The sequence below is a fragment of the Brachyhypopomus gauderio genome, chromosome 10, assembly GCF_052324685.1.
Source record: "Brachyhypopomus gauderio isolate BG-103 chromosome 10, BGAUD_0.2, whole genome shotgun sequence".
NCBI classification, from domain to species: domain Eukaryota; kingdom Metazoa; phylum Chordata; class Actinopteri; order Gymnotiformes; family Hypopomidae; genus Brachyhypopomus; species Brachyhypopomus gauderio.
This window is the reverse complement of record NC_135220.1, coordinates 24,835,417-24,852,341: the sequence shown is the minus strand read 5'-3', so window position 1 is coordinate 24,852,341 and position 16,925 is coordinate 24,835,417. Positions and strand designations below refer to the sequence as shown.

Here is a 16,925-nt window from a genome sequence, read left to right as displayed (position 1 = left end):
TGAAAACAAAAATGTATGTAAATGTCACAAACACATTTCTTGTAAAATAATAAGTTAATGAAAATGGCTTTCTTTCCTGTGTTTCACAAAAAAAAAAAAAAAAACGCAGATAACATCAACCTTCTTTTTGAGAAAGTCCAAAAAAAAAAAAAAAAAAACACCTTGTTTTAAATAAACACCTCTTACATGCTGCTGTAAGAGTCTCTCAATATCGAACACATTTAAACGTATCAGTGCAGTGGCTTATAGGCTGCAACACCATAAAGCAACAGTGTTTCCAAGCGTTGCCATGAACTGTACATACACTGACTACAAAATATTTGAAAATAAGACGTGGTTCTGAGTCAAGCGAACTACGAGGATTTCCTGATCAAAATCATTTGGGCAACTGTTATGACCATAAAAGTAAAACAAAAACTCTTATAAACAGGATTCAGATATTCACATTATGTTCTTTAAAATCACATGATGTATCCAATGTATGAGCTACTATCTGCGTTACTAACACTTTGAGAGATTCCTATCCATTCTCCTGCAAGGCCTTAACCAATCAGGACAGGGCTTCAAATTACCCAGGTACAAGGTAGGTTCCTTCTCCACACTTTGAGATACCAGTGAACTTTCCCTTCAGTTAGATAATCCCACAATTTAAGCATAAAAAAAAATAAAAACCTCCTAACTGACTGAAAAATATATGAATAAATCAAAATGTTTGAGAATTTTCAAAGAAAGCTCTGTATGTAATGGACATGTGAAGTATTTGGGGAGTATTGGGGGAGTGTTGTTTGGATGGCGTGATGAACAGATCAGTGTTCCTCCAGTGGTGCTGGTTCACAGGACAGTCTGCACGCCCAGCGGCTCGTGCTGGCATGCGGGTTTGGGGGTGGTGCTTCAAAAATGATCCTGCAATCATGGTCTACGTGTCTTTTGTCCTTAAGTAAACTGTCTCACTTTTAAGCCAAAAATAAAAGCCAACACATGAATACAATAAAATCTGAATTATACATAATTTTGTGAATCTACATAAAATACTTTTTGACCATACATTTCCTATGTCATAAAATGTACATCTTTACAATATCTACACGTTCTTTATTCCCATTAAGAGACAACCAAACAAGTAGTTAAAACAAGTGGCTGTCTATAAACTTCCCAGCATTCAGTTGAATTGTACAGCTCGAACAGAATCGAACAGAATTGAACAGAATCCAACAGATATTCACATTCACAGAGACCAGTTTTCCAGTGTCTTACTGTTATCAGGTAAAATAAAACAGCAGTACATGGCTACAAATGACCATGCCATGCAGTCTCAAAAGTTAAATTACAGCTCATGATCAAAACTAATAAGCTACAATAATTTAATTATAATAATAGTTCTGCGTGTATGTGTGTAATAGGCCACATACATATGAGCAGTTTGCTAGATAATTGTTAACTGACTTCATGTTGACCTGAAGAACCTAAATCTTACCAAAATGAAACCAAAGCTTTTTTCTTTAGAAGAGAACACACACTCGCACGCACACACACCCACATGGAAACATTGGATGCAGCCTGACATTTAATCTCCTATCTGCCTAGTTGTCACATTTCTGACATCTTTAATGCTGACATTCCAAATACAGACGGACATGTGCGAGTGCACACGCACACCCTGCCATAACTGAACAAGGATCATGCACTACAAGACAATAATATGTAGCCACATGAGATGGTAACAAGGTTCTCCACTGCTAACTAGTGCAAAAATAACAATGAGGTTATACAGTTGAGTAACTACCGCTTCCGAAAAAAAGGAAATGATTTTGGCCATCGGTTGTATCAAGTGTCGTCAGTTATACTGATACTCCATGACTCCCCATGGGTGACAGGAATGGAAGGTGCTGAAATTGTTTGCGAGACGATTAGCGGCCATCTTCCACCGTCTGGGGGAAGCTGTGTGGGCCTCTGAATGTGTGGAAGCAGCTACCCGTGCTTGGCCTGCCGCAGCGTAAAGGAAAGAGCAGGGGAGAGAGTTCACGCTCCAGAGGGACTGGGGAGGGAGGGGTGGGGCTTAAAGAGGAAGGGCGGGGCTTGTAAGGGAGGGGCGGGGCTGCAGGCGTCAGTGTGGAGGCTCAGGGGGACCCTTACTTGGCTGTGCAACGGCCAGCTGCACCGGAGAGATGAGACCGCCAGCGCAGGCATGCCTGAAGTGTTTACAGGAGCAGGGAGGAGGGGCCCCCTGGTGGCATCCAAGAGGTATTGCAAGCAGATGGCCAGATAAAGGGATTTTTGCCAAGTACAGATTGAGTGTCACAAAAGGCCAACGTTGTCGGTTTTCTCCCCGAGAGCAGCCCTTGCTCCATTTCTGTTTAGTGCTTGTATGGTAGGATGAGGGGTGTGGGTTGAGGAGTAAGGCCTCTGATGACCTGTAGGCCACGCCAAAGTAACTGCATGGTGGGGTTCAATCCTCAGTCCTTACTGCCCGATGCTTTAGGCCTTTCGACAAGAACCTCCACTATATAGAGAGAGACTATAATTGAGCAATTGGCAAAGAAGGGGATTGTGGCGGAGGGAAGAGGCTTTTGGATTAGACTATAGCCGGCTCAAATGATCATGGCTGCCCTGAGGACGTGAGGGGGAGGGACATATTTACAAATGGAAACGGTTGGTGGACACCTTGATGAAGTGGGAGGGACTTCCTGTAGATAGGGCGGAGAGAGATCCATTTTCCCCATTCAGTGTAGGAGTGAGCAGTACATTCAACCAAACTGAGAAGCAAGGGCTACTGTCCCGCCACCCCAAGCAACGCATAAGGCATTAGATTATCACTGACCCCGCCCCACCTACAACCCAACCCCCCACCCATACACACCCCAGTGCTATTTCAAAAACTTTCATCAGTACAACTAAACCTGTTTTCCCAGTGCTACTCATGCTACATAAGAATTCTTTGCCAGTGCATTACAGACTCCGATTTTCATCTCATTTCAAGTTCTCCTCCTTTCCTTATTCTCAATCCAGCCTTCCCACAGACTGTCTGACTGGAACTCCCTGCCTGTCTAGGCTGGGGGGGTGGGAGGTGTTTGGTTTTGGAGGAGGGGGGGTGGGGGGGGGGGGGGGGGTTTGACGGCAGAGCTCCAGTCCCTCTTCCTTCGAGGCCGCGAGGAGCTACTTAGGGCTCAGCGCGCCCCCGTCCGGTCTGCCCGAGCGGCCCCAGCAGCCCGCCGCGATGCTCATGCTCCGCTGGGCCCGTTCGGCTCGCTCCCGGTCGAACTCCGACTGGCTCTGGGCGCGCTCGGGCCGGGCGCCCTGCGCAGACGGAGCGGAGGGCGCCGGCTGGGAGGAGATGGTGCGCAGCAGGTGCTTGCGTTTGCGCAGGAAGTCGCCCCCGGCGCCCAGGCCGAAGCTGCCCTTGCGTAGCGCCATGCGCGTGCTGCCCGGCTTGGCCGGCCGCGAGCGCTGGCTGAGCTCCAGCTGAGACAGGTGAGACGCGTAGCCGTCCGCGATGAACTGAGGCCGGGACGAAAGGGGAGGGGAGAGAGGACACACATAATCGTGACTTCTGGGTTTTGAGTCCCGCTTTCATTACGAACACCTGTGTAGCATTTTCATCGCAGAGAAATTTTACAACGCGTTGCGTGTTTTCACAGTTTTCAGTCATTAATTTTTGCATAATTTCTGTGAAAAATACCAGGTTAAAAACTGTGTTATGTGGGCGATTCCCAAATGTCACCAGACAGGCGTAAAAGCACATGGAACATGGAACCACCTGACACTGGTGCTGCATCTTCTTCGTCGGCCTGCCAACGATGTAGATCTGGGGGGGGGGCAGGCCTAGCGAGGCGTACACCGAGATGTCCTTCGTGGAGCCGTACGCAGCGTGGATCCTCATGTGTGCCTTGATACAGAGGAGAAACACTCGAACCTGGCCGCTCCATACGCATCAACGATCATAACGGCTCGATCTTAACGACGTACTAAAGTCTCGGTAAAGCTCTCCCCATGCTCTGGCATCCTACCACCCACCTCGCAGACGAGGGACTTGAGGAAGTTGGCTTTGTGGCGGAGGGGGTCGTGCACCAGGCCGTCGCAGAAGGACACGACGCCGTGAGGGAAGTTGTGTTGCGAGAGCCAGGCCACAACGCGCTGCTTCTGCATGTCGGGCCGGCCCGTCACGTACACAATCACGTAGCCCAGGTCCTGCCAGTGTCTGTCGGAAATGACAACAACAACAAACACCTCACCGAAGGGGAAGTGGCCATCCCACAACCGGAAGAAGGACTGGGGGACGATTGGAGGGCAATTTGAAATAAATTAATTTGAAATTAATGACCCAACAGGAAATATTGGAAGTTTGATACTACTTATGTAAGTAGTGAAAAAGGGTTAAGAATGCAAGGGTTGAACAAGACACTACATTATTAAGGAAGTGGTGTTAGTAACATGACTACCAACACGAAAAAAAATAGCTGTGAGTAGGTTGTGCGTTATAATAAAACATAAGACGACACAAAATTCTCAAATAATTTAAATAGAGCAACAAAGCAACGTCTTGAAACGTGCCACAAATAGACATAGTGAAATAGACATAATGAAAACACTACAGGCTACACAACAATGAACACAAGGACAGAAACCAGGGCTTGGATTAAATGTACCAGGGCTTTAATGTATAATGCTAGGAAACACAGCCGAGGCTACAAAACAGCCTATGTTTTTCCAAACAAAACTACTCACAACAACGCTACAATGAAAAAACCACTGGCCAAAAACAAGGCAGAAATACAGTGTATAACACACACAGATGCAGACACCCACCTGACCACGTCCACTGCCCCTGCCCGCACTTTGGGGTCACTGCCCATGATGGACACACTGGCAGCAAACGAACCATCGATGCTGAACACCACCAGCTCGGTCCCGCGTGGCAGCACGGTCAGATAGCTGTCCGCTGAAGTGTGGTCTCCCCTACCGGAGGGTGTAAAGGAACATATGGACTCTACAGACATCTAGCAATGACATACAGACGTCTAGTAATGACATACAGACGTTTCAAAATATTATGAGGTTTTTCAGTCTGGTTTCCGCACTTCACAATATTGAGTCTGCACTTCTAACAGCTGCCAATAGTCTCATCATTATTCTCGAGGATGTTACTACAGCTTTTGACAAAATTAATAATGACACATAATGATGACACACTCTCACTGGCGTAGGAATTACTGGGAACCACTTAACTGGTGTAAAAAGTTTATTTCCATAGTTTATTTCCAAATACAAATCATCCATTTCCTGTCATTCAAGGCGTACTGCAGGGTTCAATACTCGGAGCCCTGATTTTATTATTTATATTTATATATTACACATTTGATCCGTAGGCCAGATCATTCATAATTATGGTCTCACTGTTTCACTATTAAGCTGATGATATTCATATCTATATTAACACAGCTTCCCCTCCCTCACAGTTTAATCATTGGTCACTGAGCACACGCATCACAGATTTACAATGTTAATTGTGACAAAACAGGGACTTTTTGTGCAGGTCTGAAAACTGTAATTTCCATTTTTTCTGAACTCACTGTCGATGTACATGGTGTTCCTATTAGATCAGGTTGAGTTATTTAGTTTCTCGTAAGACTGCATTCTTTCATCAATGCAACAAAGCACATCCTCAACCTTTTTCCTTAGTCATAGTGATGCAAGATCGCTGGTCATCATCTTTTTCTCATGCATTAATTATTTCAACTGCCTATTTAATGGTCTCCCTTATAAATTGCTCAAGTAGTTTCAGTTTACACAAAACTCATACCCATCAAACCCTTCCTCCATGCTGCTCTCTTGTACAGAGTGACCTGAAGAGTTAAGAGACATACCTGACCACCATTTTGACCGGGTACACCCCGATCCCCAAACGCTTGTTCTCAGGGATCACGTAGGATACACGGCCACTGCTATTGGTCAGCTCCGTGTCGAAGTACACCCACTCGCCTGAGGGGGGCTGCATCATTATATGAATATCCACCTTGTAGGTGAACACGTAAGAAAACACCTCAATGTGGCTGACGCAACGAGGAACACCTAAACATTCTCTTTTGTGTGTGTTATTAAACGTACCTTCTCTCCGGTTAGCGTGACCATATCCAGCGGCCCGTACATGAAGCGGCCCGTGACGATCTGCATGCCGTCCTCCGTGAACACCGCGTCGTTTACGCGATGGTTCGCCGTGACGTTCTGTCACGCAGACATACGCACACGTTACACGTACAGAAACATTTCTAACCAGGCGTATAGCCGAGGGACAACATGGCTGACCAATAACACCTGCGAGTACGTTTCGTCTCGAACTTATGTTCTCCAAAAATGGCAGGTTTGCAGTGGCAAACGACGACTCACCCTGATCTTAACATGCGTTCTCTTCCTCAACCACTTCTCTCGCGGTTTAGAGGGAGTGAACTCTGACACCTCTTTCCCATCCAGCTCCAAAATGCCGGAATTCTCATGCCTCATTACCTGAGAGGGAGACGGAGAGAGACAGAGAGGCGGAGGGGTTATTTCAGTCACATGACTGGAAGGCATTCATGTCGTGGACTGATTTTGGCATCTTGGCCCTGAAGTGACACAGGGCTGCCGTGTCACTGTAGTGTGAAGCGGATGCGCCGGTACCTGTCGCAGCAGGAAGGACACGACGTCGGTGGACTCCCAGTACGAGGCGTGGAACAGGTGTGGCAGCGCCACAGTGGGGAAGGCGGTGAGGGCGTCGGGGCAGTACAGGGCAAAGTCAATGCGCTTGGTGCCCCACCAGCGGGAAGCAACTGCAGGGCGGGGTAAATGCGGGAGTGTTAGTCGACACGAACCCTGAAAAGCCCAGGAGCTCCAGCAGAACTAGAGGTTTAGGGAGACTGGCTGCTACGGTTGGATGGGCCAAGCATCAGAACAGGTGAGATTGGCAAAGGTGAAGGGTAGAGAAAAGAGAGAGAGAGAGAGGGGAGACCAGGTCATGCGAGGTCTGAACAGAAAAGGTCTCCCATCTTTTTTCTCCCAAGGCCTGGCGACACATCATAACGCCGGCACTTGAGTTAAGCTTCTGAGAGAGAGAGAGAGAGAGAGAGAGAGAGAACGAGAACGTCTTCGTGTTTCCCCAGGCCGGAGCGTTTTAACGCAACCCGAGGAACGGAGAGGGAGGATGGGAGCACAAGACAGTCGGGAGTTATCCCAAGCATCACCAGAAGGTTTTGCGCCTCCAGGAAGACACGCAGGAGGCTGGGCTTTTTGAGGTTGAGGGTGTGGGGTGTGGGAGGGGGCAGGAGGGAGGGGGGTCTACAGGTGCTGGGGAGGGGTTGCTGGTGGCGTGAGCTCAGGGTGAAATCTCCAGTACTCTCCGGTCAGCCCGAAGACGCTGAGAGGTGCAGCAGGGGCCAGTGAAAGTTAGCAGGACAGGCAGAGGGCGTTCAGGCCGGCAGGCTCGAGGAACTGGACAGCAGTGGGGAGAGCAGGAGACCCACATGCCACGCCCCAAGACCTAGCCTCCGGCTGGCAGTACCTTGATCTGTGTAGAGCTGTGTGCTTGGTGATGGGGGGGCGGGGCTGAGGTGTGGGTCGGCCTCAAAGCCCTGAGGGCAGCAGCCTTGATCTGGGCCACCGGAGTGACCCACCTCCATAGGCCTGCAGAGGGCAGGCCTGCCATCGGGTGACTTTGGGCGGCCTTTCGGGGAGGGGCTTCTCAAGGACGCTTTGTTATGGGGGAGGGCGAGCTGGGACAGAAGGCTAAGCTTTTTGGACTGGTTAAGGTGGCATTCTTGTGCTAGGAGATAAACAACAACAACAACGACAACAACAACGGCAACATGAAGCTGGGAATAAATTGCTGGACATGCAGTTTTTAAATGGCCATGAAGTTAAAGAAGTGTGAGGAGAAAATATAAAAATTTATTTATGTTTATTTTTTGAATTACCTGAATTGCAAACAAACAATCACAAATATGCTTCTCCGTTCCACTCATGCGCCACTGTTATATTGAACCTTTGTCAGGGGACGTGAGGTCAGACATGGCGTGTGCATGCATGCGTGTGCTTACTGTTGGCGATGTTAGAGGCGGTGTAACTGTCCGCCTGTCCCGACACCTGGCTGGCGATGCTGACCTCGCTGGCCCGTCGAGGCCCTCGGGAGGCCGGCGCAGAGGCCGGGGACGAGGGGTACGAGTTCTCCACGAACATCCCCCCGTGGGACTGCAGGACATCCGCTGGAAATGCAGACACGAAACTGGACTAAAGCAACACGACTGCAGAATGAGGCGGCGTGCGTGCGTTTTCATTTCCTCCCACGTAAGACAAATATTGGAATTGTGGATGTGAACATAGCATAAACATGTGTATCCGGAGCTGTCTGGACTGTTTACATCAGGTCAAAGTTCATTTTTTTTGTTATCTCACCACAGTAGTTTGTTCTAATACAGATCTGAATGCTTGATATCAAGATCTTACAAACAACTGAATTTAAAGTGATTCCAGTCAGGAAACATCTTTCATGTTGTCCTTGTTTGTGACTAAGGCTTCCGTATTAAAAACAAATGAATGAAACGAATCAGACCCATTTATAGAGCAGTTAGCTGAAGCATTTCTGCAAAGTTCTGCAGGTTATAAGGCAGAAATATGAACCAATCAAGTTGCCATTAAGTCAATTATGAAATAATGTTTTTAAATGAAGTTATTTACTAGTCCTTAGTTATCTACTTTATTGAACAATTAGATGAAACAGCTGCTCTCAATAAGCGCACACACACACACACACACACACACACACACACACACACACACACAGTGAAACATCAATGGCTACACACACTCAGTTGGGGCTGGCATGGCTTGCCAGTTTAGCACAGGAACAGGGATGGAGGTCTCGCCCAGGGCGTCATGGCAACGGGCAGCCCCGCCCCCTGCGCTCTCCTGCAGGAGCTGAGGGTTGCTCTGGAGCGTCTCCACTGCACACCAGCCGGAGCGCCGCAACACGGGCATGCGACACCATGACGGGACACACAGAACAAGAGAAGAAAGACAAAGAAATGGTATGAATGGACAGGTTGGACTCTGTGGATCAAAGACTTATGAGGACTGGAATAGACAATGACTGAGGATGGGGACTGGGGACCGAGGGCTCGACTGGGACGAGGATGTTAAGTGGGGACAGAGTGTTTGACTGAGACAAGGACGTGACCTGGGGACCGAGTGTTTGACTGGGACGAGGACGTGACCTGGGGACAGAGTGTTTGACTGGGACGAGGACGTGACCTGGGGACCGAGTGTTTGACTGGGACGAGGACGTGACCTGGGGACAGAGTGTTTGACTTGCATGAGGACGTGACCTGGGGACAGAGTGTTTGACTGGGACGAGGATGTGAAGTGGGGACAGAGTGTTTGACTGGGACGAGGATGTGAAGTGGGGACAGAGTGTTTGACTGGCATGAGGACGTGACCTGGGGACAGAGTGTTTGACTGGGACGAGGATGTGAAGTGGGGACAGAGTGTTTGACTGGGACGAGGACGTGACCTGTGGACAGAGTGTTTGAGACAAGGACGTGACCTGGGGACAGAGTGTTTGACTGGGACGAGGACGTGAACTGGGACGGACTGTGCTAGAGTATCTGGGTGGAGCTCTACACCAACCCTTCTCGAAACCCAGGTGCTGAGGTCCAGCCCGGTCTTTAACGTTCCCCGCTGGATCAGGTGTACTTGGTGAAAACCTGAAAGCAACACAGGGCCTCGTCCCTTACCCAGCAGGGCCGAGTTGCCGTCGCCCAGGGGGAAACGCTGGTAACGGGGCACGCTGAAGGGCGCCAGCAGGTGGAACCTCTTCTCCAGCAGGGGCTCCAGGCGCGAGGCGGACGGGTCGGCGGGGTGGAACAGGTTGTACACCTGTTGGCAGGCCGGACGCAGGTGCGCCACTGTGGAGAAGAGGCAGGGGGGGGCACGTCAGGACCCGCACGTCACACGTGGTCGCACGTGGCGAGCAGCAACACCCACCAGGATCTGAAACGAACGTGGCCCTTTGGATCTGACTCAAAAACTCTGACGTCTGGTGGAACCGGACAGAACTGCTTTTAGCTGTGCTTGGTGCACTTCCGCATGTCATCAGAAGGCTTTGGCACGCACCACAGGTTCTTTTAAATCTCACCCCCGAAACTTCGCTCCAGTTCCATGACACAATGCATGCAATTCCCCAAGTTCACCACCACGCTGTGTCTGGAGGTGTGAGGAGCTGGGCTGAATGTTTTCTGTGGCCAAATCACATTAGAGACAAAGTGCATTAAACTGAGGAGATTAGGAGAAGGTTCCACTAATCCACTGCACGCTGGTAGGAACGTTGTTTTGATAAACATTGCTCCTACAAGAAGAATCAATAAGACATTCAGTTGCTGGGGAAAAACAGCAAACTGCTGGTGTTTCTGTTCTATTTTACATTTCAGTATCTTCTGAAGAATGGATAGTTCATACACTTACTAAAAAAAGAATAAAATTATCTCATTGTGGTTACATTTAGTCTTCGTGTTACTACCCAAATAATGTCATAGCAGGTGTCGGACCTGTTCATAAGAACAAAGTTCTTTGATCAAAGTTAGTTTGATTCCTCTTCCTTTCCATAATAGTTCTCCAGAAAGGGTCCAAACCTGAACTCCTGCACCACCTCTCCCCCACCCTGATCTCCAGGATGACCAGGAGTGGCGTAACCAGCGTGGGAGAAGGCGCGAGCAGCCCTGCCGTGGCCGACGTACCGTCCAGGGTCGGAACCACAGTCTTCCTCAGAGCCAGAACGAGGCCCAGCGGCGAGCCGAACAGGAAGAAATCGGAGACCTCGAAGTCGAACTTCCCCAGAGCACCGCTGCCGTCCAGCATCGTGCTGTTACTGGATCTGCGGGAGCCCGGATCATTCCGCAACACACTGGAATGAAGACTACAGACACACACACACACACACACAAAATGTTCCACAAGTACTTAATGTTCAACCTTATCTTTATGTATCTGTGCCACACGGTTGATTATCACGAACATTTCAACATACACCCTTGTACTCCAGGGAACCTGCTAACTCGAAACATACTTCTATTGGACCCCTAAGGGCAGTTTAATTCTGTAAGTTGACATTAAATGTGAAATACATCATTTTGCTAAATTCCTCAGACATTTGTAAATTAAGCTATAAATCTGTAAAATATTTAAATGGTAGTTTTTAACAGAAGCATTTGTAATGTGGTTAAACTGCTAAAAACTACACTTCTTCTCAAATCATCTTACGGAAATACTAAGCAATTTTATGCTTCTCAAATGTTAAAAACGTGACATAAAAGTCAGCACTATTTATACTGTTGGACCAAGCTTTACATTCCAGTTAATGTCTTTTTTCAAACCTCTTTTCAAAGGTCTGTTTACCAAGTTCTACAACTGCCCTGAAGCGTCCATTACAAGACGCTCGACTGGACGGGTTCTCCTTTCTTTTGTAGAACACAGAGAAGTGCACGCAGGAAGATGTGGTTGACACCATCTAATCCATCGCCAACACCGTGTTTGAGTGAAGACTCGCATCACAGCTACGCAGAGGTGCTTTGAACCGTCCCACCCAGCCGTTCGGGGTCTGCGGAGGGCCGCCTCTTACCCCGCCTCTTACCCCACCCCTTACCCCCCCTCACCTGGACAGGAAGGCCTGGTGCTGCTTGATGGTGTCCAGCTCGTAGGTGGAGGAGTCGCTGCGTTTGCGGGGCAGCTGTTTCTTTGGGTCGTCGGCGCAGCTCGAGCGCGGGATGTCGATGTTGCTGCGGCTCAGCTGACGACTGCCCTCCAGGGACAGTCCTGGACCCAGACCGGCACCTCCACCCGCGGCCCCGCCCGCACCCCCACCCGAGCAGTGGCTACTGTTGATGATGATGCCTGGTGACAGCAGGTCGTTGTCCTGCCAAGAATGAGCAGTTACCGTAAAGGAAAATCGGCTGTGTGGAGGAGATCTGGAGTTATCTGATGCAAGGATAGCATGTAGACTTAGCATCAGCTTCTAGAAGATTCCACAAGAGAAGTTTGCTTACTCTGTGTTATTTGGATTTAGACTGGCTAACTGCATGTGTGTGTGTGTGTGTGTGTGTGTGTGTGTGTGTGTTTACCTGCACACTCACTATGCTCCCCCTCCTGCTACTGTTCTGGCTCTCAGACACGGCGACGTTGCTGCTGCAGAGGGCATCGAATCCCAGGATCCCTCCAACGCAGTCGCCTATCAGACACACCTTCCCCACACACACACACACACACACACACACACACACACACACACGTCAGCAGCTGCCGTGAGCGAGAGCGTGGCGGAAGCTGCAGGCGCTCCCTGAACGAGCCACCGCAGGCCTGACGCGAGGTGCCCACCTGCCCGGAGAACGAGGCGCCTTCCAGCGACTTGACGAAGTCCGAGTAGACCTGGTTGGCTCGGATGATCACCGCGGCCACCGCGTCCTGGTACTGGGGCGCGGATGTGGCCAGCAGGGGTAGGGCGGCCAGCGGGATGTGGTCCTGGCTGTTGGAGAGGCAGCCCTCGTCGTAGCTGTACGGACTCAGACTGAGGGAGGACACGGAGGCCAGAGAGCATCACCCAAAACGTATGGAGCACATTAATAAGGTTCAGGTATTGTTGCTGTGGGGGTGGTGGTGGTGTGCGTGGTGAACCTCGGGCCACTCACTTGGAGACGAGGGAGAAGGCCTCCACGCAGACGGCCGGGCACGGCACTAGGCGGATGGCGATGCGGCCCAGTGCGGCCGGGTAGTGCACCCGCATCACCGTGTCGAACGCCGAGCCAATGGTGTTGACGTCGCACTGCTTGCTGCTCTGGTCGCCGGCGCCCGTGTCCAGGATGTTCCCCCCATGCAGGACCAGCACCAGGACGTGGACCTTGGAGGCCTGCAGACCCGGCGGGGCCGAGCAGTCCTGCGCCAGGTGAGAGGATGGAACACTCGGGACTCAGAACACAAAAAAACCCGATCCAGTGGACAGAGTTGACATACGCTTTCTAGACAACTGGTTTCTCAGTCAGGGGGAAATAATCTGGCTGTATATATTTACATTCACATGTAGTTGCATTTTTATAGCGCCTTTCTTGAAGGATGCTTTTTTTCTAGGTGAACACTGGCAGTGTTTTTGTGATGAAATCCGCAATATCGGACAGGATTTATGTCTCATTTAGCAGATCCCAGCAGATCACAGCTACACCTGGCTTAAAGGCGTAAGGAAGAGAACGGCGACGGAGCCCTCAGGCACTGGAAAGGAACCGGACTTTCTAGCTTTCAGTGCTCCCAGTTACGCTGAACATTTACCCAGTAACATCAAAATAAACACCAGTACACTAGAGCTCTCAAAATATTTGCACATTCGATGGCTCTTGTGTTCAGATGCTGAGTGAGTACATACCTCCGTAAGTCTCTTCACATCGCCAGTCTCAGAATACTCAACCCCAGATTCCTGGTACATGTCAGCTACAAAGCAAGAAAAATCTATTAAACTATGCTAGGATGTCTGAAGATAGGGATTTGATCTAAAATGAAAGTTTTCGTAATGTAGTTTAATGTGACAATGATGTAACCCAACCTATACATAGGTATGCCGGACCACGTTAATATGAGCCACGTCACAACAACCGTGCTGGGGTTTCTATTGCTTTCTGAGTGATCAGAGGTTTACAGCATTCAAGAGCTCCGGTTTACAAAACCTCTAGGGCGCTAGTGTGTGTCAGGCAGGGTAGAATACTCAGGTTCTCACTTTGGGCTTCATCCACCTCCACGGTCTCGATCTTGTCCATCAAGTCGTTGGAACTCCACTTGGTGATCTCCTTGACGAATATCTCCTCGCTGTCCGAGAGGTCCTCTGAAAGAAGACGACCAACCATCACAAGCTTGCAGGACCTGACTGGACCACCCTTACAAGGTTCAAACCACCTTCACAGTACTGAAGGTGGTGTGGGTTCCACCCCTTGGTGCGGTCGTCTTCCGGTTACATTAAATGACAAGCTACCGGTGACTGGCTCCGTAGGGGCGTTACCGTGAGCGTCGAAGAACTCGTCGTCGGTGCTGTCGTCCGAGTCGCGGGCAATGCTCTGCATGCGCCATTCGGAAATGCTGTGGCGGGAAGGACTTCCTGCTCCTCCCCAAAACACAAGAACAGCGGCACTGAAAATCCTTCCCACAACTCCCACTGCACGCAACACGTTCCCAATGTTCTTGGGCTATGGCCAATCTACCTCCTCGTTTGGAAGAGCGGGAGGACCTGGAGGAGGCCGACCACTGCTTGGTGAGCTCGCCCCGCGTCTGCAGCGTGGCCCCCTGGCCGTGGGCGGGACCCTCGGCCTCCGCGGCACCTCCGGCCTTCCCCGCCGTGTCCTGCTCCTTGTCGGGCCCCGAGACGCCGTCCCCGTCGAGGGCCTCATCGCTGAGGCTGAACTGCGCCATCTTCTGGGCCAGGGCCAGCTGGGTCTCCAGCTCCAGGTGTCTGATGTCCTCCATGGTCAGGCCGTACCACTCGTCCTGCCAGCACCACGCCTGGCGGTGGGCACGCACCATCACCTTCCTCAGACCTGCCCGTGGTGGTTGGCACCACCCACAAATGTTCAAATAACAGCAAAACAACAATATTGTTATTATTAAAATATCAATAATATTACTAATGATGGGAAACAATTATTATTTTAAAGTAGATCATTTGGTCTTGACCCCATTAGCTGTCATTCATAGTCTTTAAACCTTAGAACAAAATAGCAAATAAGACAAGAGACAGCATGTTTGCATGATAAATTAGGATTCATTCAGACATACTGTTTTGTCATTCATTTCACACAAATTCGGTGCATTACAACTAAATTAGGGATGCACCGAAAATTCGGCCACCGAAAATTTTCGGCCGAAATGGCTTAAATTAGCATTTTCGGTTTTCGGCCGAAATACTTTCATCACCGAAACAACACGGCCGAAAAAATGTGTTGTGATGACGCAAACAAAAATCGCCACCTGCACGCGCTTATTTGGATAAAGCTAGCAAAAAAGTTTTCCAGTGATGGCGCCGAGGCAAAAGACATTACACCAAAAATTATGGAACTCGTTGCCTTAGACGATCAGCCGTTCTCTGTCGTAGAGGATGTGGGATTTCGTAGGCTAATAGAGCACATTGAGCCCCGTTATGTTTTGCAGGGCAGACGACATTTCTCAGAAGCGTGTTTACCTGAGCTGTTTAATGTTGTTGCAACTCACGTCACGTTTTTATGAGATAATTTATATTTATCTTTCAGGCCAGTCAGTTATAATTAAATTTAACTCGTATAAAATACATATATTTATCCTCTCAGATAAAAACGGTCTGCAAGCGAGTTAAATTTAATTAGTGGTCGGCCCTTGTCAGCGTTATCGCCGTTAACGGCCCACCACTAATTTTATTTTATAATATGCATTACTGTAATGTCAGTGCTAAATAAATATTTTCAAATCAAATTTTGTAGTTGATTTATTATTTGAAAAGCAATGCCTTGATTTTAGTGAGGTTAGCCAAAAATCCAATGTTACTAATAATTGGCATAATGTATTTCGGTGTTTCGGTTTTCGGCTTTCGGCCTTGGTTTCCTCATTTTCGGTTTCGGCTAAGAATTTTCATTTCGGTGCATCCCTAAACTAAATATTTGGGTAGAAGAGGTAATTAAAAATGTGACTAAGATGTTTTACACTTGAATCAGCACAGCGGACTTGGCGAACGCCAGCTGTCGTCTCTCTCTGAGACGGCACACGAGGAAGTCCGGCCTGAGACAGCAGGTGAAGATGGCGAACATAATGGCGGGGGGGGGGGGGGGGGGGGTGTGTGGTCGGAAAAAAAAAAGCTCGGCATGGTGCTCGTCATAAATCATCGGCAAGGGAAGTCAATAAACAAGAATATGTCAAAGTAATGAAAAAGATTAAGCAGCAGACGGCACATGGGGAGGAAATGAATGGGGCTTAGATGTTGTCTGAGGAAGGCAGATGACTCACTCAAACTCTCTCTCTCTCTCTCCCTCTCTCTCCCTCTCTCTCTCTCTCTCTCTCTCTCTCTCTCTCTCTCTCTCTCTCTCTCTCTCTCTCTCTCTCTCTCTCTCTCTCTCTCTCTCTCTCTCTCTCTCTCTCTCTCTCTCTCTCTCTCTCTATTTGTAGTGGAGGCAGCACAACATCAGTGTTGTTTTCAGTTTTCATTAAGAGTGGGTTAATGATTAAAGTGGCAGTCAGAGCTTCTTCCTCTGCATAGAGGCTCACACGACTACAGCCCCCCCCCAGGAGCTGGAGCTGCTGTAGCATTAGGTAAACAAACAATACACCCTCCACCCCTGACTGGCCCTCGGGGTTCCCTGCGGACATTCTGCACGCACCCACGTCGTGGATGAAGCGCTCGATCTTGGACTGCATGCCCCAGTAGCGGAACTCCACTTTGCACAGCTTGTAGGCGCACATGACGGGCATGGCCCCGGGGTTGGCGTTGATCTCCTCGATCCAGTCGTCGGACAGGGGCCCGCGCTGGGTCTTCGCCGACTTGTACAGCTTGGGGTCCTCCTCGGCCAGGTACTCGTGAGGGGCGATGGAGTCCTTCACGATGTCTATGGGGTCTGCGGGAGAGGACACACGCCGTCACTGCGGGAACACGGCCCAGAAAACACACGCGCCGTTTGTCGAAACCGAAGCTCGCGACAGCGGTTTTTTTTGCTTTGCAGCTGAAAATACCTTTGTGCCCTGCGTTTCTATTTCAAACGTTATTGTTGTGCGTTGTAGTGCTGGCAGGATGTGATGTTCCTGTGGGAGATGCAGGATTCGGTGTTCCTGCATAAAAGCCTGGGTGGCAATCTGTCCCTGGAGGTCGCAGACAGGCACAGTGGAGGAAGTCTGCCTCAAGAAGTTCCCATAAAAGTAGG

At 49.5% G+C, this 16,925-nt stretch overlaps 1 protein-coding gene across 6 annotated transcripts in view; it reads right to left on the bottom strand.

Moving 5' to 3' along the window:
* Positions 1-3,097: 3,097 nt before the first annotated feature.
* pitpnm2 (phosphatidylinositol transfer protein, membrane-associated 2) overlaps positions 3,098-16,925 on the bottom strand; it is a 33,195-nt gene continuing 19,367 nt past the window's right edge. For 2 of the 6 annotated variants that reach the window (XM_077020752.1, XM_077020753.1), the window contains exons 5-26: positions 16,389-16,622; positions 14,250-14,582; positions 14,051-14,152; positions 13,772-13,876; positions 13,424-13,488; positions 12,699-12,943; positions 12,388-12,577; positions 12,135-12,254; positions 11,670-11,929; positions 10,755-10,933; positions 9,756-9,926; positions 8,829-8,966; positions 8,064-8,228; positions 7,529-7,789; positions 6,652-6,800; positions 6,382-6,498; positions 6,103-6,219; positions 5,862-6,010; positions 4,804-4,953; positions 4,012-4,195; positions 3,755-3,883; positions 3,098-3,495 (exon numbers count right to left, since the gene is read on the bottom strand). In XM_077020752.1, coding sequence (XP_076876867.1) covers positions 3,154-3,495; positions 3,755-3,883; positions 4,012-4,195; positions 4,804-4,953; positions 5,862-6,010; positions 6,103-6,219; positions 6,382-6,498; positions 6,652-6,800; positions 7,529-7,789; positions 8,064-8,228; positions 8,829-8,966; positions 9,756-9,926; positions 10,755-10,933; positions 11,670-11,929; positions 12,135-12,254; positions 12,388-12,577; positions 12,699-12,943; positions 13,424-13,488; positions 13,772-13,876; positions 14,051-14,152; positions 14,250-14,582; positions 16,389-16,622 — 3,905 coding nt within the window. In that variant the 3' untranslated portion in view covers positions 3,098-3,153. The remainder of the gene's footprint in view (positions 3,496-3,754; positions 3,884-4,011; positions 4,196-4,803; positions 4,954-5,861; positions 6,011-6,102; positions 6,220-6,381; positions 6,499-6,651; positions 6,801-7,528; positions 7,790-8,063; positions 8,229-8,828; positions 8,967-9,755; positions 9,927-10,754; positions 10,934-11,669; positions 11,930-12,134; positions 12,255-12,387; positions 12,578-12,698; positions 12,944-13,423; positions 13,489-13,771; positions 13,877-14,050; positions 14,153-14,249; positions 14,583-16,388; positions 16,623-16,925) is intronic. The other 4 variants (XM_077020754.1, XM_077020755.1, XM_077020756.1 and 1 more) reach the window with 4 other exon arrangements.